At 44.4% G+C, this 27,312-nt stretch overlaps 1 protein-coding gene across 1 annotated transcript in view; it reads right to left on the reverse strand.

Moving 5' to 3' along the window:
• Window positions 1–1,110: 1,110 nt before the first annotated feature.
• The window catches only part of LOC124038055 (rhophilin-1-like), a 60,246-nt gene continuing 34,044 nt past the window's right edge, over window positions 1,111–27,312 (reverse strand). The window contains exons 13-16 of the mRNA XM_046353456.1: window positions 8,416–8,492; window positions 2,213–2,359; window positions 1,937–2,089; window positions 1,111–1,820 (exon numbers count right to left, since the gene is read on the reverse strand). Of these exons, the coding sequence (XP_046209412.1) occupies window positions 1,611–1,820; window positions 1,937–2,089; window positions 2,213–2,359; window positions 8,416–8,492 (587 nt within the window). The 3' untranslated portion in view covers window positions 1,111–1,610. The remainder of the gene's footprint in view (window positions 1,821–1,936; window positions 2,090–2,212; window positions 2,360–8,415; window positions 8,493–27,312) is intronic.

Here is a 27,312-nt window from a genome sequence, read left to right on the forward strand (position 1 = left end):
CCTCATTCTGACCATTTTATTCACCCTGGCAAAGCTGGTTAGGGTGTTTTCATGTTGTCTAGAGCGTTGGTGACCGTAACTGTGCTGCTGGCAACAATTGAATTACTTTTTTCTTCTGATGTTTACTGACACCGTCCATATTCAAATGTTGGTAAATTCATCAGTTATTCTGCACTCTGGCGCACTCAGTCCAGAGAGCTCTGAAATCGGAGTAGATATCCAGAGTGAATTTACAAACGCATCCAATGACTCAATAACCCAGTTTTTTTGCGGGCGGAGCTAATAAAGTTGGCTGTCAGAAGTATTACAATGTTACTCTTAATCTATAAGCATATTTCAAGACATGGAATATTGTGAGATACCCAATGTTGTGTTGTGAGATACCCAATGGGCTGGACGATTCTTTTCTCATCAATCATTTTGGAAAAAAACGTATATTAAAAATGTGGAAATCAATTAATTCGGCATCGTTAACACAATGGAAAAATCAAATGATTTATTGTAAAACATTTAGAGTGAGTGGGCTACGGAGAGATAAAATGATGCAGTTTGAGGCCATGTGGCGGAAAATTATGCGGGCACTGGAGATGGGGGTAATAAGTCTGGGCACTGGAGATGGGGGTAATAAGTCTGGGCACTGGAGATGGGGGTAATAAGTCTGGGCACTGGAGATGGGGGTAATAAGTCTGGGCACTGGAGATGGGGGTAATAAGTCTGGGCACTGGAGATGGGGGTAATAAGTCTGGGCACTGGAGATGGGGGTGTGTGTGCTAATAAGTCTGGGCAGGTGTGATGTAGTTGATGTTTGTGTGATGTCATTTGTGTGCCTTGTTAAACATCAAATAAAACTTAAATCTTACAACAACAAAAAAAGATTCACAGCTTGAGGAAGTAAGAGCTCAGGTACTGAATGGATGTAGCTGTGACTGTTGTTTTTACTGTTGAGAGTAACCTCATTAAGACCGGAGTGGAAAAGCAAGACTCTGGGATACAGTAAAACATTAAAACAACACGTTTTCAACATTAAAACAACACGTTTTCAACATTAAAACAACACGTTTTCAACATTAAAACAACACGTTTTCAACATTAAAACAACACGTTTTCAACATTAAAACAACATGATGACATTGTCGTAAGACCAGAGGCTGTAGTTTGACAGTAAGTCTAGATAATTTTCTTTCAACTCTCTAAAGACCTTTAGCTGTTTAGTAAGTCAGCTAGAATAATACTGGGCCACAACTATTAGTCTATTTTAAGACAATTTACATCATGCTCTTAACCCCTTCAGTGACATATACCTGCAGTTGGGTGCTTTCTAAAACCACTGTAGTTTCCCTGGGCATCTGGACATAGCACCCCCCTCCTCTTCTCTTAGTACAATAATCCTATTCGGAATGCAATCGCTGCAATAATGCATTACAGTATCTAGGACTGTCCAGTCATATACAACTCATCCTTGTATTGGAACATGTCCCTTTGCCAATCCCTGAGTGGTTTGTCTGTCTATAGCACAGTCTGAAATGGCACCCTACTCCCGAGTGCACTACTTTTGGCTGGAAGTGCACTGTATGGAATCGAGCACCATTTCAGCTTGCCCTCCGTCTATCTCAGTACATGGATTCACCGTCTCCCAGGTTTCCAAATGGCAGACTGAAGGTGCTGCCCAGTCTCTTGGTGACTCCTCCCCCTTCCCTGTTTTTCTTCCTGTTCCAGTTGAGTAAGGAGACGGAGCTCTGGGCCTTAGCCCCGCCCATGGGCCGTTGGCAAGCGTTCTCTTTGTCTCCTCTGGGGAAGAGCATCACTGACCTCCTCTCCACCTGAACAAAACACACACAACACACATTACTGATGCACCAAAGCATTCAAACACACATGCAGACACAGTAATACATACACACAGACAAATCACTCGAACGCACACACAGAAAACTACCTGTGTGTCGTGTGTGTGCAGTGTGATGACGCTGAGCTCCACTCCTCGGTCACTGCAGCTCTTCAGGCTGTGGACCACCTCTCCATGTTTAGCCCACTTACAGTTCTCTCCATCCACCGCCACTATGTAGTCCCCCTCTCTCAGACCTGCCTCCTGAGACACACACACACAGTACATTCCAGTGGTGCATGAAATACTGTACATTTTCAGTTCGAGGAAATAGGAATAATAGGCATGCAAAGAGGGTTAAGACGAGAGACAGGGAACTACTCTCACCTCAGCACATCCCCCCGGCACGACTCCAGCCACCAGAACAGGAGAGTCTCCTCTGAGAGTAAGCCCCAGACCCCCCTTCCCTCGCTGGAGACACACCAAACGCACCGGCCCCCAGCGCGCCCGGGCACAGAACACTGACAAGGGACCCTGCAGGGGAGACAGCGAGAGACCCATCTTCATTATACGACTCATCGTTCATTTAAAGAAACATCTCCGTCAAAATCAGTCAGCCATCGGTGTCATCATTTACATTTAACTCATTTAGCAGACACTCTTATCCAGAGCGACCTACAGTTAGTGCAGTCATCTTAAGACAGCTAGGTGGAATGAACATCATCGTCACCATCATCAGTCTTACCATTTGTATTTTATTTATTTAACTAGGCAAGTCAGTTAAAACTTGTTATGGAGGAGTGTTCCTGTGGCAGAACCAAATCAGCGGAAATTTTAGAGCGCCACGTATAGTTTTTGATAAAAAAACTCAAACTTTAATTAAAACACACATGCAAGGTGCTGAATTAAAGCTACACTCGTTGTGAATCTAGCCACCAAGTCAGATTTGTAAAATGCTTTTCGGCGAAAGCATGAGAAGCTATTATCTGATAGCATGCACCCCCCAGAATACAAGACCTTCACAACATTTTGCGGTAGCCGGCGCTACCCAAAACGCAGAAATAAAATATAAAACATTCATTACCTTTGACGAGCTTCTTTCTTGGCACTCCTATATATCCCATAAACATCACAATTGGGTCTTTTTCCCGATTAAATCCGTCATTGTATAGCCAAAATGTTGTTTTCTGAAGACCGATCTGAGCCAGGAATATTCCCTTTTACAAGACGCAACGTCACTTTTTAAAATTACAAAAGTTGCCTATAAACTCTTACAAATCACTTTAAACTACTTTTCTAAACCAACTTTACTATTACTAAACGATAATAATCTATAAAATTGATCACGGGGCGATCTGTATTCGATAGCAGCAAGTCTTGAAATCATCGTCCATGTTTTCAATTTCACAACATCCTGGGGCAAGCCCCAAGAAAGGAAGTGCCTGTACGTCATCTAACCAAGGATAAAGCAGGAAAAAAATGCCAGTACTGGTAACATCGTGTGGAAGCTGTAGGAATTGTACCGAGGGCCTCGTTTTTTGTCGGTCGCCTTAGACAATACATTGACTGGCGGATTCATATTTTTGGGGGGTTTTTGGTGAACAGTTTTTCGAGGGATTTTTACACCTAAACACGTTATGTTATAGCCACAGACACGATTTAACCAGTTTTGGAGACTTCAGAGTGTTTTCTATACACACATACTTATCATATGCCCATACTATATTCCTGGCATGAGTAGCAGGACTTTGAAATGTTGCGCGATTTTTAACAAAAAGCTGCGAGAATTCGCAGCCTCCCTAAGAGGTTTGAACAAATTCTTATTTACAATGACGGTCTGCCAAAAGGCAAAAGGCTGGGATTGAAAAAAACTTTAAAAAAATAAAAAAAACACCACGACAAGAGAAACACCACAACACTACATAAAGAGAGACCTAAAGACAACAACATAGCAGCAACACAACAACATGGTAGCAGCACAAAACACGGTACAAACATTATTGGGCATAGACAACAGCACAAAGGGCAAGAAGGTAGATACAACAATACATCACGCGAAGCAGCCACAACTGTCAGTAAGAGAGTGTCCATGATTGAGTCTTTGAATGAAGAGATTGAGATAAAACTGTCCAGTTTGAGAGTTTTTTTGCAGCTCGTTCCAGTTGCTAGCAGCAGCGAACTGAAAAGAGGAGGGATGTGTGTGGTTTGGGGACCTTTAACAGAATGTTACTGGCAGAACGGTGTTGTATGTGGAGGATGAGGCCTAGAGGGTTTTATAAATAAGCATCAACCAGTGGGTCTTGCGACGGGTATACAGAGATGAGAAGATTACAGAGGAGTATAGAGTGTAGTGATCTGTCCTATAAGGAGCATTGGTGGAAAATCTGATGGCCGAATGGTAAAGAACTGCTTGAGAGCATCCTTACCTGTCGATCTATAAATTACATCTCAGTAATCTAGCATTGTAATCTGAAATCAGGGTTAGTTCGGCAGCTGGGGTGAAAGAGGAGCGATTACGATAGAGGAAACCAAGTCTAAATTTAACCTTAGCCTGTAGCTATGATATGTGCTGAGAGAAGGACAGTGTATCGTCTAGGCATACTCCCAAGTAGTACTTGTATGAGGTGACTACCTCAAGCTCTAAACCCTCAAAGTTAGTAATCACACCTGTGGGGAGACGGTCATTCTTCTTACCAAACCACATGACCTTTTTTTGGAGGTGTTCAGAACAAGGTTAAGGGCAGGGAAATCTTGTTGGACACTAAGAAAGCTTTGTTGTAGAGCATTTAACACAAAATCCGGGGAGGGGCCAGCTGAGTATAAGCTATCATCTGCATATAAATGGATGCTTCTTACTGCCTGGGCTATGTTGTTGATGAAAATTGAGAAGAGCGTGGGGCCTAGGATTGAGCTTTGGGTACTCCCTTGGTGACAGGCAGTGGCGGAGACAGCAGATGTTCTGACTTTATACACTGCACTCTTTGAGAGCGGTAGTTAGCAAACCAGGCCAAAGACCCCTCAGAGACACCAATACTCCTTAGCCGGCCCACAAGTATGGAATGGTCTACCGTATAAAAGCGTTGGCCAAGTCAATAAAAATAGCAGCACAACATTGCTTAGAATCAAGGGCAATGGTGACATCATCAGTGACACATCCATAACTTGAGTGGAAACCAGATTGCATTGGAGAGAGAATAATACAGATGTCAAGAAAGCCAGTCAGTGGAATATTGACAAGTTTAACACTTTTGATAAACACAGGGCAAAATAGAAATTGGCCTATAACAGTTGGGGGAGATCAAGCTAATCCTTTAAAATAAAGGATGCACTGTGGCTGCCTTCCAAGCAATGGGAAGCTCCCCAGAGAGGAGAGACGGGTTAAAAAGGTCAGAGATCGGCTTGGCGATGATCGGGGCAGCAACCTTAAAGAAGAAAGGGTTTAAACCATCTGACCCAAAACCAAACCATCAAATTTAAGGAGCTCCTTTAGCACCTCTGACTCAGTGATTGCCTGCTGGGAGAAACTTTGTAGTGGGGCAGAGGGAAAAGAGGGAGGAGCATCGGGGCTCCAGATGCTCAGCCATGTTCTCCTTGTCAGTAACAACCACATCAATATTAAGGGACATGGGTAGTTGTGAGGTCTTTAATAGTTTTACAGAACTTCTTAGGGTTAGACCCACAGAGAGAATTGCTCCTTAATAACCTCTTGGAACTCACTCTCCCGGATCCGGGAGAATTGTCATCAACTGACACTAATTAGCATAACGCACCGGACAAAAAAATATTACTAGAAAATATTCATATTCATGAAATGACAAGTGAAATATATTGAAACAGCTTAGCCTTTTGTTAATCACCCTGTCATCAGATTTTGAAATTATGCTTTACAGCCAAAGCAAGACAAGCATTTGTGTAAGTTTATCGATAACCTAGCATAGCATTATGCCTAGTTAGCAGCAGGCAGGCAGCTTGGTCATGAAAATCAGAAACGCAATCAATCGTTTACCTTTGATGAGCTTCGGATGTTTTCACTCACAAGACTCCCAGTTAGACAGCAAATGTTCATTTTGTCCCATAAAGATGATTTTTCATAGCTGAAATACCTCCGTTTGTACTTCATGTCTGGTTGAGAAATCCACCAGAAACTGCAGTCACGACAACGCCGAAAAATATTCCAAATTAGATCCATAATATCGACAGAAACATGGAAAATGTTTTTTTTTAATAATCAATCCTCAAGGTGTTTTTCAAATATCTGTTCCGATAATATATCAACCGGGACAGGTGGCGTCTTATAGGAAAGAGAGAAACAATGGCTGCATTTGTCTATTACGCACAAAACACTCAGAGCCTCCAGTTGACCACTGACGCAATGTTGTCGTTCAGGCTCATTTTTCAAAATAAAAGCCTGAAACTATGCATTGTGACACTAGACACATTAGGGAAGCCATAGAAAAATGAATCTGGTTGATATCCCATTCACTGCTCAATAGGGACGCATAGGAACGCAGAGCTTTCTAAATAAGAGTCCCTTCCTGATTGGATTTTTCTCAGGCTTTCGCCTGCAATATCAGTTCTCTTATACTCACAGACAATATTTTTTTTACAGTTTTGGAAACTTTAGAGTGTTTTCTATCCTAAGCTGTCAATTATATGCATATTCTAGCATCTTGTCCTGATATTTGGAATATTTTTCGGCGTTTTCGTGACAGCAATTTCCGGTCGATTTCTCAGCCAAACGTGAAAAACAAACGGAGCTATTTCGCCTACAAAAATAATATTTTTAAAAAAAAAAGGAACATTTGCTATCTAACTGGGAGTCTCGAGTGAAAACATCCGAAGCTCAAAGGTAAACAATTTAATTTGATTGCTTTTCTGATTTTCGTGACCAGGTTGCCTGCGCCTAGCTAGTTATAATGCTATGCTAGGCTATCGATAAGCTTACACAAATGCTTGTCTTGCTTTGGCTGTAAAGCATATTTTCAAAATCTGAGATGACAGGGTGATTAACAAAAGGCTAAGCTGTGTTTCAATATATTTCACTTGTGATTTAATGAATAGGAATATTTTCTAGTAATATTTATGTCCGTTGCGTTATGCTAATTAGTGTCAGTTGATGATTACACTCCCGGACCCGGGATGGGTAGTATCAAGAGGTTAAATGGGCCAGGAGAGAGCTTAGGGCATTTAGGGTACAGGCCGGTGCTGATGGTAGACGATAACACAACAGTCAACAAAGAGCTATTTGAAAGTTTAACGCTTAAAACCATCATATCAAATTGTTGGGGGACAGACTTGGTGGAGACAACCAATCACTGAAGGTGATCCTTGGTAAAGATTGCCACTCCACCACCTTTGGAAGATCTGTTTTGCCGAAAAATGTTATAACCAGAAAGGTTAACATCAGTGTTCAAAACACTCTTCCTGAACCACGTCTCAGTAATGACCAACACATCTGGATTGGAGCTGGGAACCCACTCTTTCATTAACCACGTCTCAGTAACGACCAACACATCTGGATTGGAGCTGGGAACCCACTCTTTCATTAACCACGTCTCAGTAATGACCTACACATCAGGATTGGAGCTGTGAACCCACATTTTCAATTTATCCATTTTAGGTAATAAGCTTCTAGTGGACGTGCAAAAAACCCAGGCTTTTACGAGAGCAGAAATCAGTGAAGCAAATATCAGAGCAGAAATCAGAATTGGAGCTAGCAAGGGTGTACATGCACATTTCCAGATATCATCAGCAGTAATACAATCAGGCAGATCTCTACAGTGTTGATTTATGACAATTGAATGTGCATTATATGGCAACACGATCATATCGTACAGCAATTTCATCAGGTAACATAAATACAAAGCCGGCGAGAGGTGGTTAGAATAGGATGGGAGGCCAAAAGTCTGTGTAACCAATAGAGAGTCAGAGTCCTGAGTGTGGGAACAAACAGTCTATCCCAAGGTTGGGTAAACAAGCAAGTTCATAGTCAACAAAGCACACAGGAGTCATGGAGCAAATAGCATAAAGCACAAGAAAAAAAATATTGACTTGGGGCTAGCCATTGTAAGTTCAGAGTCACTCGCGCCAACAGTGCGTGTGTGCTGGAGGCGAGTGAAAGATTGGGAGAGAGGGGGGAGTGTGGTGGGGGTACCTGTACCAGACAGGGAGAGACAGGCCAGGGCAGACAGTGAACAGAAAACCAGGTGGAATCCAAGCACCAGTCCAGCAACGGGAGTAGGTGTCACACCCACTTGGAAGCTTTTTTTTGGGAGGCAGATTCCTTGAAGAAATGTTTTGCCTAACTAGCAAGTCTCTGTCCGTTTTTTTCCCCACATGGAAAAGGAGGTCGTTAGCTAGCTATATCTCTTCAGTTTCAACGAATGGTCCTTTATGACATCCAAACAAAGTTGTCCTGTGGCTGTTGTATTTGAAATTCTGTATATGTCCTTGCGGAAAAATCCAAGTTTATCTAAATCCATCTTTTTGTAAAAACATGCTGAAAAATGTGGGAGCCAATCTGATCATGATCTCTCTCTCTGCTCTCTTGTGGACCACAAAAAAATAATATAAAATAAAAAAAGACTTACCAGCCTTCGGAAGATGTCAGTGACTTGGACAGTGGAGAAATTGGGTGGAATTATATCAGGCTTCTGCTGGGTTTGAGCTGAGGAAGAAGAGGAGACAAATGATCAATTACTGTTTCTCACAGATAATCTGTAAAAACATAAAAGGAAACACGTGAGTAAATGAGGGATACAACGTATTTTCAAAGCAGGTGCTTAGGGTCATATATAAAAATGCCCAGATGCCCATTATTTTGGCAATCATAGCTAAAAAAAAAAAAAAAAAGTTCTCAGTGACTTTGAAAGAGGAGGATCATAGAGGGTTTAAATTGTGTGTGTGTATGTGTCTCAGTCAGTAGATCTCAACCCAATTGAACACTTATGGGAGATTCTGGAGTGACGCCTGAGACAGCAATTTCCAACACAATCAACAAAACATAAAATTATTTAAATTCTTGTGGAAGACTTGTGCACAGCACATTGGCCAATGTTCATTTTTCAGTGTAACATTTCTAGTGTTGATTCAGGAGTTAAATGCACTCTGCAAGGGGTATAAAATAACCCCCAGTGTTAGTGTTAATAACCTGTTATTGCTTTACACTGTGGAGAGAAACGGTTACATCAAAACCACACCCATCATTTTCATATTTCCCAGCATGCCCTACTGAAGGTCGATACTTTAGGATTGTTTTTAGTACAGTGGGGCAAAAAAGTAATTAGTCAGCGCCAACAATTGTGCAGGTTCTCCCACTTAAAAAGATGAGGCCTGTCATTTTCATCATAGGTACACTTTCTCTATAACAGACAAAATGGAGAAAAGAAATCCAGAAAATCACACTGTAGGATTTTTAATGAATTCATTTGCAAATTATGGTGGAAAATAAGTATTTGGTCACCTACAAACAAGCAAGATTTCTGGCTCTCACAGACCTGTAACTTCTTCTTTAAGAGGCTCCTCTGTCCTCCACTCGTTACCTGTATTAATGGCACCTGTTTGAACTTGTTATCAGTATAAAAGACACCTGTCCACAACCTCAAACTTTCACACTACAAACTCCACTATGGCCAAGACCAAAGAGCTGTCAAAGGACACCAGAATCAAAATTGTAGACCTGCATCAGGCTGGGAAGACTGAATCTGCAATAGGTAAGCAGCTTGGTTTGAAGAAATCAACTGTGGGGCAATTATTAGGAAATGGAAGACATACAAGACCACTGATAATCTCCCTCGATCTGGGGCTCCACGCAAGATCTCACCCCGTGGGGTCAAAATGATCACAAGAACGGTGAGCAAAAATCCCAGAACCACACGGGGGGACCTAGTGAATGACCTGCAGAGAGCTGGGACCAAAGTAACAAAGCCTACCATCAGTAACACACTACGCCACCAGGGACTCAAATCCTGCAGTGCCAGACGTGTCCCCCTGCTTAAGCCAGTACATGTCCAGGCCCGTCTGAAGTTTGCTAGAGAGCATTTAGATGATCCAGAAGAAGATTGGGAGAATGTCATATGGTCAGATGAAACAAAAATATAACTTTTTGGTAAAAACTCAACTCGTCGTGGTTGGAGGACAAAGAATGCTGAGTTGCATCCAAAGAACACCATACCTACTGTGAAGTATGGGGGTGGAAACATCATGCTTTGGGGCTGTTTTTCTGCAAAGGGACCAGGACGACTGATCCGTGTAAAGGAAAGAATGAATGGGGCCATGTATCGTGAGATTTTGAGTGAAAACCTCCTTCCATCAGCAAGGGCATTGAAGATGAAACGTGGCTGGGTCTTTCAGCATGACAATGATCCCAAACACACCGCCCGGGCAACGAAGGGGTGGCTTCGTAAGAAGCATTTCAAGGTCCTGGAGTGTCCTAGCCAGTCTCCAGATCTCAACCCAATAGAAAATCTTTGGAGGGAGTTGAAAGTCCATGTAGCCCAGCAACAGCCCCAAAACATCACTGCTCTAGAGGAGATCTGCATGGAGAAATGGTCCAAAATACCAGCAAGTGTGTGAAAACCTTTTTAAGACTTACAGAAAACGTTTGTCCTCTGTCATTGTCAACAAAGGGTATATAACAAAGTATTGAGAAACTTTTGTTATTGACCAAATACTTATTTTCCACCATCATTTGCAAATAAATTCATTAAAAATCCTACAATGTGATTTTCTGGATTTTTTTTCTTCTCATTTTGTCTGTCATAGTTGAATACCTATGATGAAAATTACAGGCCTCTCTCATATTTTTAAGTGGGAGAACTTGCACAATTGGTGGCTGACTAAATACTTTTTTGCCCCACTGTATGTGTTTTTGCATGTACATTGATTAATCTTATGCTTCACAAAAGATAAATAACAAATCTAAACCGATCCAAATCAGTTACTTACATTTATTTCACCGGTTACTGAAACGGTTGTTAGAGTTTAAATGGTATAGATACTCTTATCATTCTCATTCTGAATGCAGGTGTGGGTGAATAAAAACTCCAAATGTTGGATATCCTAACTGGCTGGATTCCAATAAGAATTACACATCACATTGCATAATGTGATTTACAGGCCTGATGTGGCCTGTAAACCAGGAGTTTCATAACACCACTGTGTTAGGGTAAAACTAGGCAATCAAAGTAAGTCCTTATGATATAAGTATTGCATAGTCATAGATTATAATGGTAACATTTGCCTTGGTACTCACTCAATGAAAGCCACAGGCCTTTAGAATTAAATAATTAAACAACCATGTCTCTGTCACTAACAAATACTGTCATGGGTGGTAACTCTACAATTCACTCAAAAAAGAAAAAGCAACCACGAATATATGATAATTAGGCTTTACACCTTATAGTTTTGTAACACTAAAAAGGTATTAATTTCATACACTGAGAAAGCACTGTGTCATCACTGGGGCGGCAGGGTAGCCTAGTGGTTAGAGCGTTGGACTAGTAACGGAAAGTTTGCAAGTTCGAATCCCCGAGCTGACAAGGTACAAATTTGTTGTTCAGGGGAGGGCAGGGGAGTTTGACAGCCTACCCCACCCAAGTCAGGGTAAAGGGTGGCTACTTTGAAGCATCTGAAATATTTGGATTTGTTTAACACTTTTTTTGGTTACTACATGATTCCATGTGTTATTTCATAGTTTTGATGTCTTCACTATTATTCTACAATGTAGAAAATAGTAAAAAAATAAAGAAAAACCCTTGACTGAGTAGGTGTGTCAAAACCTTTGCCTGGATTTAAAATAGGACAAGTTTGACTAGAGCGCATTTAAGTCTGGCCAATACTATACAGTGCATTCGGAGATTATTCAGACCCCTTCACTATTTATACATTCCACAGTTACAGCCAAATTCTAAAATTGATTTTTTTTTAAAAATCTACACACAATACACTATAATGGCATAGCGAAAACAGGTTTAGACATTTGTGAAAATATATTTAAAAAATGAAAAAATAAATACATAAATGAATAAAAATTGAGCTCAGGTGCACCCTGTTTCCATTGATCATCCTTGAGATGTTTCTACAACTTGATCAATTGATAGGACATGATTTGGAAAGGCACACACCTGTCTATGTAAAAAGGTCCCACAGTTGACAGTGCACGTCAGAGGAAAAAAACCAAGCCATGAGGTCAAAGGAATTGTCCGTAAAGTTCAGAGACAGGATTGTGTCGAGGCACAGATCTGGGGAAGGGTACCAAAAACAAGTCTGCAGCATTGAAGGTCCCCAAGAACACAGTGGCCTCCAACATTCTTAAATCAAAGAAGTTTGGAACTCTTCAAAGAGCTACAGTGGTTTCTCATTTAACCTCTCTTGGGTAGGGGGCAGTATTTTCAAGTCCGAATGAAAAGCATGCCCAAAGTAAACTGCCCGTTACTCAGGCCCAGAAGCTAGGATATGCAAATAATTGGTAGATTTGGATAGAAAAATGATGTCTGTGAGTATAACAGAACTGATATGGTAGGCGAAACCCCGAGGACAAACCATAAAAAATAAATAATAATAATAATTCAGCCTTCCACTGTTTCCAATGGCTTTCATGTTTATTACGAGGTGAAGTCCTCCCAGATTGCAGTTCCTAGGGCTTCCACTAGATGTCAACAGCCTTTAGAAAGAGTTTCAGGCTGGTTTTTGGAAAAATGAGCTAGAAATGGTCGTTTTTCCCTAACTGGCTGTAGTGCTTCTGGACGCGTGGGTGAAAGCGTGTTCTTTGTTATTTATCTCCGGTAATGAAAATACTATTCTCAGTCTTACATTTTATCGTTTATTTACGTAATATGGTACCTGAGGATTGATTATAAACGTTGTTTGACTTGTTTGGATAAGTTTATAGGTAACGTTTGGGATTCATTTTGTATGCATTTTGAAGGAGGGAAACTGGTGGATTATTGAATGAAGTGCGCCAGCTAAACTAAGTTATGGATATAAAGAAGGACTTTATCGAACAAAAATGACCATTTGATGTAACTGGGACATTTGGAGTGTTCTTCAAAGGTAAGGCATTTATTATATCGCTATTTCTGACTTGTGTTGCACTGGTTGAAAAATGTTTATGTTTTTGTATGTGGGGCGCTGTCCTCCGATAATCGCATGGTGTGCTTTCACCTTAAAGCCATTTTGAAATCTGACACAGCGGCTGGATTAACAAGAAGTTAAGCTTTATTTTGATGTATAATACTTGTATTTTCATGAATGTTAAATATTTAAATTTCTGTAATTTGACAATTGCGCGCTCTGCAATTTCACCGGATGTTGGCCAGGTGGGACGCTACTGCCCATAAGTAGTTAAAGTTCCAGCATGCTGCGGCGCTGCTTGCATGATGACGTAGAATTCTATGGCATGTTATTTAAGTGTGAACCACCAATACCATTAATGCTAGTTAGTGCTAGTTCGTCCACCAGAGGGCATCTTTGAGAAGTATTTGATAGTCTTCAATAATGGCTGTACTAGACAATGCGGACACGTGGGAGACTGGGGTTCAATTTCCCGATGGGGAGGAAGGAGTAGGCTGTCCTTGTAAATAAGAATGTGTTCTTAACTGACTTGCCTAGTTAAATAAAGGTTACACTAAAAGCATAACATTTCTGAACCATCATTTTCTAATTCTAGTCTAACCAATACCCAAAGGCAGATGAAAATAAAAATCAATTATCAAGACCATGCTGGTCTCAGAGCAGTGCAAAATAGTGCTAAAAAGTTGTAGGCTTTTGCTTCAAATCCTATTGCTTCTAACTTCAATAAGCTCTTATAAAAACTAAAGAATTACACCACTTTTAACAGGACATTACTGAACACTAGTGAGACTCTTGTCGCCTACGGTAGGCCTACTGTATATTGAAAAACATGACGTGATTCTCAGCCAATAATTACACACAGTTGAAGTCGGAAGTTTACATACACCTTAGCCAAATACATTTCAACTCAGTTTTTCACAATTCCTGACATTTAATCCTAGTAGAAATTCCCTGCCTTAGGTCAGTTAGGATCACCACTTTATTTTAAGAATGTGAAATGTCAGAATAAAAGTAGAGGGATTTATTTAAGCTTTTATTTCCTTCATCACATTCCCAGTGTGTCAGAAGTTTACATACACTATTTGGTAGTATTTGGTAGCATTGCCTTGAAATAGTTTAACTTGGGTCAAACGTTTCGGGTAGCCTTCCACAAGCTTCACACAATAAGTTGGGTGAATGTTGGCCCATTCCTCCTGACCGAGCTGGTGTAACAGTCAGGTTTTTAGTCCTCCTTGCTCGCACATGCTTTTTCAGTTCTGCCCACATTTTCTATAGGATCGAGGTCAGGGTTTTGTGATGGCCACTCCAATACATTGACATTGTTGTCCTTAACTTCCTGACTAAGGTCTTGAGATGTTGCTTCAATAAATCCACAATCTTCCTTAGTCTTTTAACCGATGTAAAACACTTGTATTTTCATGAATGTTATTTATTAATATTTTTGTCATTTGAATTTGGCGTTCTGCAATTTCACCAGATGTTGTCGATGCGCTCCAATGAGCCCAAAGTTAAGTTCAAAAGAAGTTAATGATCCTATAAAAACAAATGATAATGTAAAATTCAAAAGGTGTAATGATCCTATAAAAACAAATGATAATGGAGGTACAATCCGTTAAAGTAGATGGTCAAAGAACACAGATAGAATATACTACTTGATGAACCGTTATGGCTCATAGACTGAATAATGACGATCCAAACTTCTTTGAAAACATTTATTATAATCAAATTTGTCTCCAAGTTAAAAATTATTTTAATACGCTGCTCAAAAAAATAAAGGGAACAATTAAACACTACAATGTAACTCCAAGTCAATCACAGTTCTGTGAAATCAAACTGTCCACTTAGGAAGCAACACTGATTAACAATACATTTCACATGTGTGTGGAAATGGAATAGACAACAAGTGGAAATTATAGGCAATTAGCAAGACACCCCCAATAAAGGATGCTTCCTGGCTGATGTTTTGGTCACTTTTGAATGCTGCCGGTGCTTTCACTCTAGTGGTAGCAAGAGACGGAGTCTACAACCCACACAAGTGGCTTCGGTAGTGCAGCTCATCCAGGATGGAACATCGATGCGAGCTGTGGCAAGAAGGTTTGCTGTGTCTGTCAGCGTAGTGTACAGAGCATGGAGGCGCTACCAGGAGACAGGCCAGTACATCAGGCGACGTGGAGGAGGCCGTAGGAGGGCAACAACCCAGCAGCAGGACCGCTACCTCCGCCTTTGTGCAAGGAGGAGCACTGCCAGAGCCCTGCAAAATGACCTCTAGCAGGCCACAAATGTGCATGTGTCTGCTCAACCAATCAGAAATAGACTCCATGAGGGTGGTATGAGGGCCCGACGTCCACAGGTAGGGGTTGTGCTTACTACAGCCCAACACCGTGCAGGATGTTTGGCATTTGCCAGAGAACACAAAGATTGGCAAATTTGCCACTGGCGCCCTGTGCTCTTCACAGATGAAAGCAGTTTCACACTGAGCACATGTGACAGACGTGACAGTCTGGAGACGCCGCAGAGAACGTTCTGCTGCCTGCAACATCCTCCAGCATGACTGGTTTGGCGGTGGGTCAGTCATGGTGCGGGGTGGCATTTCTTTGGGGGGCCGCACAGCCCTCCATGTGCTTGCCAGAGGTAGCCTGACTGCCAATAGGTACCGAGATGAGATCCTCAGACCCCATGTGAGACCATATGCTGGTGCGGTTGGCCCTGGGTTCCTCCTAATGCAAGACAATGCTAGACCTCATGTGGCTGGAGTGTGTCAGCAGTTCCTGCAAGAGGAAGGCATTGATGCTATGGACTGGCCCGCCCGTTCCCCAGACCCGAATCCAATTGAGCACATCTGGGACATCATGTCTCGCTCCATCCACCAACGCCACGTTGCCCCACAGACTGTCCACGAGTTGGCGAATACTTTAGTCCAGGTCAGGAGATCCCTCAGGAGACAATCCGCCACCTCATCAGGAGCATGCCCAGGCGTTGTAGGGAGGCCACACACACTAGTGAGCCTCATTTTGACTTGTTTTAAGGACATTACATCAAAGTTGGATCAGCCTGTAGTGTAGTTTTCCACTTTAATTTTGAGTGTGACTCCAAATCCAGACCTCTATGGGTTGATAAATTTGATTTCCATTGATAATTTTTGTGTGATTTTGTTGTCAGCACATTCAACTGTGTAAAGAAAAAAGTATTTAATAAGAATATTTCATTCATTCAGATCTAGGATGTGTCATTTTAGTGTTCCATTATACATTGCTCAAAAAAATACAGGGTAGGGGACTACAACACAGTTTAGGTACATCATTGGACCAGAAAGGCAATCATACTACCAACTATCACCGTCTGGTGCGCAAAAATATCAAATATTATGGACGTGTTAGAATTTATGGATATTTGAAGGCTTAAAACACCTGGATCTCATAAGATATACTTGGGAGGCTTAATCAAGCTGGTCGGATTGATTATTTTCTGGTATCCTTTCTATTGTGCCAAAATGTGATCAGACCATCAGCTTATTGGCCTTCATGTAACCATGACAGACTTTCCAGGCGGGCAAATTAACCAGGGTTTATTGACAGACACTACTCCTTTGCATTAGCGTAGCCTCTTCCGTAGCCTGTCAACTATGTGTCTGTCTATCCCTGTTCTCTCCTCTCTGCACAGACCATACAAACGCTCCACACCGCGTGGCCGCGTCCACCCTAATCTGGTGGTCCCAGCGCGCACGACCCACGTGGAGTTCCAGGTCTCCGGTAGCCTCTGGAACTGCCGATCTGCGGCCAACAAGGCAGAGTTCATCTCAGCCTATGCCTCCCTCCAGTCCCTCGACTTCTTGGCACTGACGGAAACATGGATCACCACAGACAACACTGCTACTCCTACTGCTCTCTCTTCGTCCGCCCACGTGTTCTTGCACACCCCGAGAGCTTCTGGTCAGCGGGGTGGTGGCACCGGGATCCTCATCTCTCCCAAGTGGTCATTCTCTCTTTCGCCCCTTACCCATCTGTCTATCGCCTCCTCTGAATTCCATGCTGTCACAGTTACCAGCCCTTTCAAGCTTAACATCCTTATCATTTATCGCCCTCCAGGTTCCCTCGGAGAGTTCATCAATGAGCTTGATGCCTTGATGAGCTCCTTTCCTGAGGACGGCTCACCTCTCACAGTGCTGGGCGACTTTAACCTCCCCACGTCTACCTTTGACTCATTCCTCTCTGCCTCCTCCTTTCCACTCCTCTCCTCTTTTGACCTCACCCTCTCACCTTCCCCCCCTACTCACAAGGCAGGCAATACGCTCGACCTCATCTTTACTAGATGCTGTTCTTCCACTAACCTCATTGCAACTCCCCTCCAAGTCTCCGACCACTACCTTGTATCCTTTTCCCTCTCGCTCTCATCCAACACCTCCCACACTGCCCCTACTCGGATGGTATCGCGCCGTCCCAACCTTCGCTCTCTCTCCCCCGCTACTCTCTCCTCTTCCATCCTATCATCTCTTCCCTCTGCTCAAACCTTCTCCAACCTATCTCATGATTCTGCCTCCTCAACCCTCCTCTCCTTCCTTTCTGCATCCTTTGACTCTCTATGTCCCCTATCCTCCAGGCCGGCTCGGTCCTCCCCTCCCGCCCCGTGGCTCGACGACTCATTGCGAGCTCACAGAACAGAGCTCCGGGCAGCCGAGCGGAAATGGAGGAAAACTCGCCTCCCTGCGGACCTGGCATCCTTTCACTCCCTCCTCTCTACATTTTCCTCCTCTGTCTCTGCTGCTAAAGCCATTTTCTACCACTCTAAATTCCAAGCATCTGCCTCTAACCCTAGGAAGCTCTTTGCCACCTTCTCCTCCCTCCTGAATCCCCCCCCCTCCTCCCTCTCTGCAGATGACTTCCATTTTGAAAAGAAGGTCGACGACATCCGATCCTCGTTTGCTAAGTCAAACGGCACCGCTGGTTCTGCTCACACTGCCCTACCCTGTGCTCTGACCTCTTTCTCCCCTCTCTCTCCAGATGAAATCTCGCGTCTTGTGATGGCCGGCCGCCCAACAACCTGCCCGCTTGACCCTATCCCCTCCTCTCTTCTCCAGACCATTTCCGGAGACCTTCTCCCTTACCTCACCTCGCTCATCAACTCATCCCTGACCGCTGGCTACGTCCCTTCCATCTTCAAGAGAGCGAGAGTTGCACCCCTTCTGAAAACCTACACTCGATCCCTCTGATGTCAACAACTACAGACCAGTATCCCTTCTTTATTTTCTCTCCAAAACTCTTGAACGTGCCATCCTTGGCCAGCTCTCCCGCTATCTCTCTTTGAATGACCTTCTTGATCCAAATCAGTCAGGTTTCAAGACTAGTCATTCAACTGAGACTGCTCTTCTCTGTATCACGGAGGCGCTCCGCACTGCTAAAGCTAACTCTCTCTCCTCTGCTCTCATCCTTCTAGACCTATCGGCTGCCTTCGATACTGTGAACCATCAGATCCTCCTCTCCACCCTCTCCGAGTTGGGCATCTCTGGCGCGGCCCACGCTTGGATTGCGTCCTACCTGACAGGTCCCTCCTACCAGGTGGCGTGGCGAGAATCTGTCTCCTCACCACGCGCTCTCACCATTGGTGTCCCCCAGGGCTCTGTTCTAGGCCCTCTCCTATTCTCGCTATACACCAAGTCACTTGGCTCTGTCATAACCTCACATGGTCTCTCCTATCATTGCTATGCAGACGACACACAATTTAATCTTCTCCTTTCCCCCTTCTGATGACCAGGTGGCGAATCGCATCTCTGCATGTCTGGCAGACATATCAGTGTGGATGACAGATCACCACCTCAAGCTGAACCTCGGCAAGACGGAGCTGCTCTTCCTCCCGGGAAGGACTGCCCGTTCCATGATCTCACCATCACGGTTGACAACTCCATTGTGTCCTCCTCCCAGAGCGCTAAGAACCTTGGCGTGATCCTGGACAACACCCTGTCGTTCTCAACTAACATCAAAGCGGTGGCCCGTTCCTGTAGGTTCATGCTCTACAACATCCGCAGAGTACGACCCTGCCTCACACAGGAAGCGGCGCAGGTCCTAATCCAGGCACTTGTCATCTCCCGTCTGGATTACTGCAACTCGCTGTTGGCTGGGCTCCCTGCCTGTGCCATTAAACCCCTACAACTCATCCAGAACGCCGCAGCCCGTCTGGTGTTCAACCTTCCCAAGTTCTCTCACGTCACCCCGCTCCTCCGCTCTCTCCACTGGCTTCCAGTTGAAGCTCGCATCCGCTACAAGACCATGGTGTTTGCCTACGGAGCTGTGAGGGGAACGGCACCTCAGTACCTCCAGGCTCTGATCAGGCCCTACACCCAAACAAGGGCACTGCGTTCATCCACCTCTGGCCTGCTCGCCTCCCTACCACTGAGGAAGTACAGTTCCCGCTCAGCCCAGTCAAAACTGTTCTCTGCTCTGGCCCCCCAATGGTGGAACAAACTCCCTCACGACGCTAGGACAGCGGAGTCAATCACCACCTTCCGGAGACACCCGAAACCCCACCTCTTTAAGGAATACCTAGGATAGGATAAGTAATCATTCTTCCCCCCCCTCTTTAAGATTTAGATGCACTATTGTAAAGTGACTGTTCTACTGGATGTCATAAGGTGAATGCACCAATTTGTAAGTCGCTCTGGATAAGAGCGTCTGCTAAATGACTTAAATGTAAATGTACTTTGTTTTTGTTAAAGGAATTAATAACTTTTGGGGGGGCAAAGTACAGGTTCAGCAGACCACTCATCATATGGGATGTCTTTAAAGGCCATTCAATTAAGTGTTCATCACAAAAACAGTATCAGTCAGAGAAAAAATGTAAAGCAGAAATAGAAAATATAACACATCAATTGTGTAGATCAATGTAATGCAGAAGCATTGAATAAACTCAACGCAAAACAAAATGAGTTTGAGGAACTTATTCAGGAAGGATCAGGTTTCATTTATTTTTAAAAAATTTAGAAAATTGGATGGAAAACAGCGAAGAATGCACCAAGTTTTTCCTAAATCTTCAATATAGAAACATGTCCAAAAAGAACCTACAAAAAATAGTCAGTCACAATCGATGTAGAAATCCTTCTCTCAGCAAAAGTGAATTTGAATGAGGATGTAAAATATTAAAAATGTTCGTCAAGTTCCTCCAATCTCACTTGAAAAGTTTTGTGATATCATGTGGGGGCAAAACATTTGTATTAGCAGTACTTGAGAGGTGAGCAGATTAAACCAACAATAGTCTAAGATGCTCCTGTGAGGGTACTCCCAGAAGCAGAGACTCCCTTAAGGAATTACAACTGGCTAAACCAGGCAATATCTCAGAGGAATTATTTCAGAGTAAGTGTCCTCTGGGATTGATTGCTGGAGGAACCAGTTTAGAGTAACCAAAAGTCTGGTTGGTTGGATTGATCCCCAGCAGACCAGTGAGGTCAGTTAGGTGAGGGACCAGAGCCAGCTGAGTCTGTGTGTCACGTTTTGATTCGGGGTGAGACACTTGAATAGATTAAATTGGACATTAGAATAGACAGGTATGCCCTGGGTTACAATTGTTAGATGTTATTGTGAGTTTTGTAATACCTGACACTTCACCAGAAGTGGAGGTTAGAAAATACAAAGTTTGGATTTTTGGGACCATGTTACACAATTAGATATGCAAAACTACCTACAGAATACCTGTGTTGCCTATCTGGATAGACAGAAAAGGATCTATTCCACCATTATTGCAGTAGGTAAAATTCTGGTGTGGAGGCAACACCCTGCCCTAGGCCCATCCAATTTACAATATTTTGATAATGGTATGGGTTTCCCTGTGTTTTTGGAAAGAGTAAAGTATAAACAGCGCTAAACAGTTTTCTTTGTTTGTCTACCCCTCTGTGTTGGTCTGTCTGTGGTGTGCGAGTGGAACAGGCACCATGGGACACGGTATTCCAGATCCCCCCCCCACGGGGGCGCAGAAGGTCATGGAAGATTAGTTGGGGAAGGGACATTCTGGACCAGGTGCAATTATGGCATAGGGACACTGAGTTTAACAATGTTAGACAAAGTCAGGGAGAGTGTATGGATTAAACTGGGTTAAATATTGAAAATGGGAAAGAGAGGCAGAAAGGCATGCACAAAGACAGGATCCATTTAGGGGACAGCCCCGTCAGAATATGGTAGTGCAGACTGAGGAGGAAGGGAAAACCGATAAAGACAAGATAGTGAGAAATAACCAAAAAAGAGGATGAGATCCCCCCCCCACACTCTTTCCCTCCCAATCTCTACCTAGTGCTGCCAGCACCAGTGGCCGCAGCCGAGGGAGAGGCCAACTACCATTTAACTACACCCCGCCAGTTTACGCAGACCCCCCCTTCCACCACTGCGCCTCCTCCCCTGTTTCCTGGGTCCTCTCCGCGGCCTATGGAGACCTGTTAAAGGACTTCCAAGTGAGGGGCCTGGCACCTGACCTGGAGAGAGCGGTGAGAACGACGTGCATCAGTTGGGAGACGAAGCCACTGGCGACTGTGGTGCAACACGAAGCACGCTGAGAGACAGCGGTGCACCCAGGTGAAGGCACAGGTCAAGAGGGAGAACCTGAAGAGTACCCAACTCAGGAAGGCTCAGCTGACGATCTACCAAGGCACGGCTGGAGGAAGAAAATTACTACAACTGTGGTAAACCAGGCTATTTTGCTGCTAGCTGCCCAGAAGGACCGACAGGGGTGGATCCAGAGGCAGAGGAGCCCCAAGCCCCCCGAGGAAGAGGTCCACTAGGAGGACAAGGTCTGTGGTATCCCCCTGCCCAACAACAACCATGGCAGCAACCAACCGAGGGAGAATATTGATGGGCGAAGGAGGTAGTAATGGAGTTAGAATCGTCAGAGCAACCAGAAAAGTGTTTTTAAAGAACCATACCATTCCTCGAATTTAGCCAACAGTGGAGGTTTGCATCAATGGTGAGTCAATAATATTTCTACTGATACGTGAGCTGCGATGTCTGTGATTAACTGTAAAGCTATGACAAAATCTCCCATGTCTAGTGAAACAGTCAAAACTGTAGGGGCTTCAGGCCTCCCATTCAGTATATGGGGATTTGGTGACCAAACAAATGGCACTGTGATAGACTGCATCCAATTTGTTGAGTAGTGTTGGAGGCTATTTTATAAAATGGCATCCCCGAAGTAGAGGATCGTCAGTTTTACGAGGGCATGTTTGGCAGCGTGAGTGAAGGATGCTTTGTTGCGAAATAGGAAGCAGATTCTAGATTTAATTTTGGATTGGAGATGCTTAATGTGAGTCTGGAAGGAGAGTTTACAGTCTAACCAGACACCTAGGTATTTGTAGTTGTCCACATATTCTAAGTCAGAACTGTCCTGGGTAGTGATGTTGGACGGGCAGACAGGTGATGGCAGCGATCGGTTGAAGAGCATGCATTTAGTTTTACTTGCATTTAGGAGCAGTTGGAGGCCACGGCATGGGGAGTTGTATGGCAACGAAGCTCATCTGGAGGTTAGTTAACACAGTGTTCAAAGAAGGGCCAGAAGGATACAGAATGGTGTTGTCTGCGTAGAGGTGGATCAGAGAATCACCAGCAGCAAGAGCGACATCATTGATGTATACAGAGAAGAGAGTCGACCCGAGAATTTAACCCTAGCAGCACGAGCTCTGAAGATGGATAGGGGGGCAATCAGTTCACATATGGTGTCCAGGGCGCAGCTGGGGGCAGAGGGTGGTCTATAGCAAGCGGCAACAGAGAGAGACTTGTTTTTGGAAAGGTGGATTTTTAAAAGTAGAAGGTTTAACTGTTTGGGCACAGATCTGGATAGTAAGACGAACTCTGCAGGCTCTCTCTGCAGTAGATTGGAACACTGCCCCCTTTGGCAATTCTATCTTGTCGGAAAATGTTATAGTTAGGGATGGAAATTTCTGGGTTTTACGTAGTCTTCCTGAGTCAGGATTCAGACACAGCCAGGACATCTGGGTTGGCAGAGAGTGCTGGGGCTTCTAATGTTAACATGCATGAAACCTAGGCTATTACGGTAACAGAAGTCAACAAATGATAGCGCCTGGGGAATGGGAGTGGAGCTAGGCACTGCAGGGCCTGGATTCACCTCCACATCACCAGAGGAACAGAGTAGTAGGATGAGGGTACGACTAAAGGCTAAAATAACTGGTCGCCTAGTACGTTCAGAACAGAGTAAAAGGAGCAGATTTCTGGGCATGGTAGAAGAGATTAAAGGCATAACGTATGATAGGATGCGAGCACAGTGAGGGTAAACCTGTGCATAGAGTGACGATGAAAGATAATCTCTAGAAATGTAATTCAAGCCAGGTGATGTCACCGCATGTGTGGTAGGTAGAACTAAAGTGTTAAATAAGGCGTATTGAGCAGCTAGAGGCTCTACAGTGAAATAAGGCAATAATTACTAACCAAAATCGCAATGAACAAGGCATATTGACGTTAGCAACAGACATGCGTAGCCGAGTGAACATAGGAGTCCAGTGAGTGGCTTCAGGCAGCAAGCAGCCGGGGCTAGCAAAAAGGGCCTTGGAAAGAGGGCGCGATAGAAGAAAGCTTGTTGTGGGCCCCTCGTGCTATTACGTCAGCAGACGGATCAGCAGGGCTCCGTGTGAGGAGAGCCAGAACCAATCACCAAATCGTAAACCAGGCCAATTAGCAAAAAATATAAAATGGCTGTAGTGGCCAAAGAATTTGTCCGATGTGCTCTGGATAGCTAGCAGGCCACGACTAATATGCTAGCGGATGGGCAGTCAGGGGAGAACGCGACGGCGGAGCCGTGGGCCTAGCAGATGGGCCTAGCAAGGCTAGCGCCAGGCTAATTGGTTCTTGCTTCGGGACAGAGACATTAGCCAGGAGTGGCCACTCGGATATCAGCTAGCTAGCTGCGATGATCCAGGTGGAAAGAAAGGTCGGAACTTGAGGTAGGCATCCGGAGAAAAATGTCAGATTTTCTCTGGTTTGGGTTGCGCTGTGCAGACTGGCGAGAGTTGTCCATGCTAGAGGTAGCTGATCACTGCTAGCAGTGGCTAGCTGACCACTAGCTAGTAGCTGGCTAGCTTCTGTTAGAGTTACGGATCAGCAGGGTTCCGGGTGGTGAAACCAGGCAAATTGGCAAACAAGGTACAGTGGCCAAAGAATTTGTCCGATGGGCCTCTTTAGCTGACAGTCCGATGTGTTCTAGACAGGAGCGGGCCGTAGTTTGCTAGTAGACAGTTAGCTGGCTAGCTTTTGATGGGGGATCATGATTCTTAAGTATAAAATAGCAAATCCGTACCACTTGGGTGAGGCGGGTTGCAGGAGAGTATATTCAGTCCGTAGATGGAAAGTGATATTAAAATATATACGAGAAAAAAACAAGGAAAAACAATGTTTACATGGGACAAGACAATATCACCCGTCCGACTGCTACGCCATCTTGGAACATAGAGATTGCCTACGGGCAAGGGATAAGTATGATTTTGGCAGTGTGAAGGGGGCTGAGCCCCTTGTAGTCACTCCCAAAGATACCAGGCGTCCTTCCAGAGCAAAGTATTCACTTAGTAAAGATGCTAATTGCAGGTATTACACATGCCTCACTGTTAGAACACGGAGCGTTAGTCCTGTGTCCACTCACCTTGCAACACCCCTATCTGGCCAGTAAGAAGGGCCTCGGGCATGAGCGCAAACAGCATCACCTATGTGGTTCCCAATCCTACGACACTGTTGTCTGCAGTTCTAACAGCAGCAAATTGGTTTTCAGTTATTGATTTGGCTAATGTGTTTTTTTTAGCATCCCCGTGGCAACAGATCTTCAGTGCTGGTTTGCTTTTACGTTCCTTGGCAAGAGATTTACTTGGACTGATGGTCCCCATGAGGTACACGGACCCCCCCCCCCGCAATTTTTTCAACCGCATTGGCACAAAATTGAGGGTTTCCTTCCACCGGAGGGGAGCACTCTCATACAGTACGTGGATGACTTATTGCTATGCTCTGAGACTCTCCAGTCCTGAGAAACTGACACAAGAGCTCCGTCAGAGAATGGCCAAAGTATCAAAAGAGAAGTTGCAACTAATCTCCCAAACGGTTCAATATCTGGGTCATGATATCACTGCCAGCTGGGCACAGAGTGCAAGCCATTCTCTCGGTCACACAGCCTGTTACCAAGCAACACATGTCACTGACTGGTAATAGCAGGTTATTGTACAGCGTGGCTGCCTGACTATGCTGAGGTTGTCCAGTCTCTCTCGGATCTCACTCATGGTCACAAAATGGCTATGAATGATAAGATAAAATGGACCCGAGGGTTTGACGGCCCTGACAAAACTGAAACAACTCATGACTCCTTCCCCCATGCTTGGGGCTCCCTAACCACTAAAACATTTAATCCGTTGGTGTGTGAGAAAAATGGTTTGGGGTCTTCTGTTTTGACACAGGAACATGGAGGAAAGTAGAGACCAGTGGGCGAGAGGTTTTGTGTTTAAAGGGCGGTGGCTGCTGCTACTGAAACTGTGTTAGCGTGTGCAGATATTGTGGCCATGTGCCAGTTAACTGTTCACGTCCTACATGTGGTCCATGCTCTTATTTCACAGGCAAAGAGAGCACACCTGACTCCAGGGAGAATCGGAATGTGCTGCTCACAATGTCTCATGTGACCCTGAAGAGGTGCACTGTGCCCAATCCAGCTACACTGTTGCCGACCCCTGAAGACGGAGAACCTCACGACTGGTATCCAAGATGGTATCCAAACCAAGGTCAGACTTAACTGACGTACCAATTTGGAAAAATGTGTGGATGGTTCAGCTCAGAGGTCTGACAAGGGAGAGCCACTTGTGGCTTATCTACTACACTTGAAAGTGCTAAATTGCCCTCACACCTCAGCTCAAGCTGCGGAGTTGTTTGCTCTTATGAGAGCTTGCATTTTGGCTAAAGGGCAAACTGTTACCATGTACACTGACAGAAGATATGCATTTGGCGTGGCACATGCTTTCGGAACCCTCTGGAAGCAGCGAGGTCAAATCAAATCAAATTTTATTTGTCACATACACATGGTTAGCAGATGTTAATGCGAGTGTAGCGAAATGCTTGTGCTTCTAGTTCCGACAATGCAGTGATAACCAACAAGTAATCTAACTAACAATTCCAAAACTACTGTCTTATACACAGTGTAAGGGGATAAGGAATATGTACATAAGGATATATGAATGAGTGATGGTACAGAGCAGCATACAGTAGATGGTATCGAGTACAGTATATACATATGAGATGAGTATGTAGACAAAGTAAACAAAGTGGCATAGTTAAAGTGGCTAGTGATACATGTGTTACATAAGGATGCAGTCGGTGATGTAGAGTACAGTATATACATATGCATATGAGATGAATAATGTAGGGTAAGTAACATTATATAAGGTAGCATTGTTTAAAGTGGCTAGTGATATATTTACATCATTTCCCATCAATTCCCATTATTAAAATGGCTGGAGTTGGGTCAGTGTCAATGACAGTGTGTTGGCAGCAGCCACTCAATATTAGTGGTGGCTGTTTAACAGTCTGATGGCCTTGAGATAGAAGCTGTTTTTCAGTCTCTCGGTCCCAGCTTTGATGCACCTGTACTGACCTCGCCTTCTGGATGATAGCGGGGTGAACAGGCAGTGGTTCGGGTGGTTGATGTCCTTGATGATCTTTATGGCCTTCCTGTAACATCGGGTGGTGTAGGTGTCCTGGAGGGCAGGTAGTTTGCCCCCGGTGATGCGTTGTGCAGTCCTCACTACCCTCTGGAGAGCCTTACGGTTGAGGGCGGAGCAGTTGCCGTACCAGGCGGTGATACAGCCCGCCAGGATGCTCTCGATTGTACATCTGTAGAAGTTTGTGAGTGCTTTTGGTGACAAGCCAAATTTCTTCAGCCTCCTGAGGTTGAAGAGGCGCTGCTGCGCCTTCTTCACGACGCTGTCAGTGTGAGTGGACCAATTCAGTTTGTCTGTGATGTGTATGCCGAGGAACTTAAAACTTGCTACCCTTTCCACTACTGTTCCATCGATGTGGATAGGGGGGTGTTCCCTCTGCTGTTTCCTGAAGTCCACAATCATCTCCTTAGTTTTGTTGACGTTGAGTGTGAGGTTATTTTCCTGACACCACACTCCGAGGGCCCTCACCTCCTCCCTGTAGGCCGTCTCGTCGTTGTTGGTAATCAAGCCTACCACTGTTGTGTCGTCCGCAAACTTGATGATTGAGTTGGAGGCGTGCGTGGCCACGCAGTCGTGGGTGAACAGGGAGTACAGGAGAGGGCTCAGAACGCACCCTTGTGGGGCCTCCGTGTTGAGGATCAGCGGGGAGGAGATGTTGTTGCCTACCCTCACCACCTGGGGGCGGCCCATGAGGAAGTCCAGTACCCAGTTGCACAGGGCGGGGTCGAGACCCAGGGTCTCGAGCTTG

This window comes from Oncorhynchus gorbuscha, linkage group LG06 (assembly GCF_021184085.1).
Source record: "Oncorhynchus gorbuscha isolate QuinsamMale2020 ecotype Even-year linkage group LG06, OgorEven_v1.0, whole genome shotgun sequence".
NCBI classification, from domain to species: domain Eukaryota; kingdom Metazoa; phylum Chordata; class Actinopteri; order Salmoniformes; family Salmonidae; genus Oncorhynchus; species Oncorhynchus gorbuscha.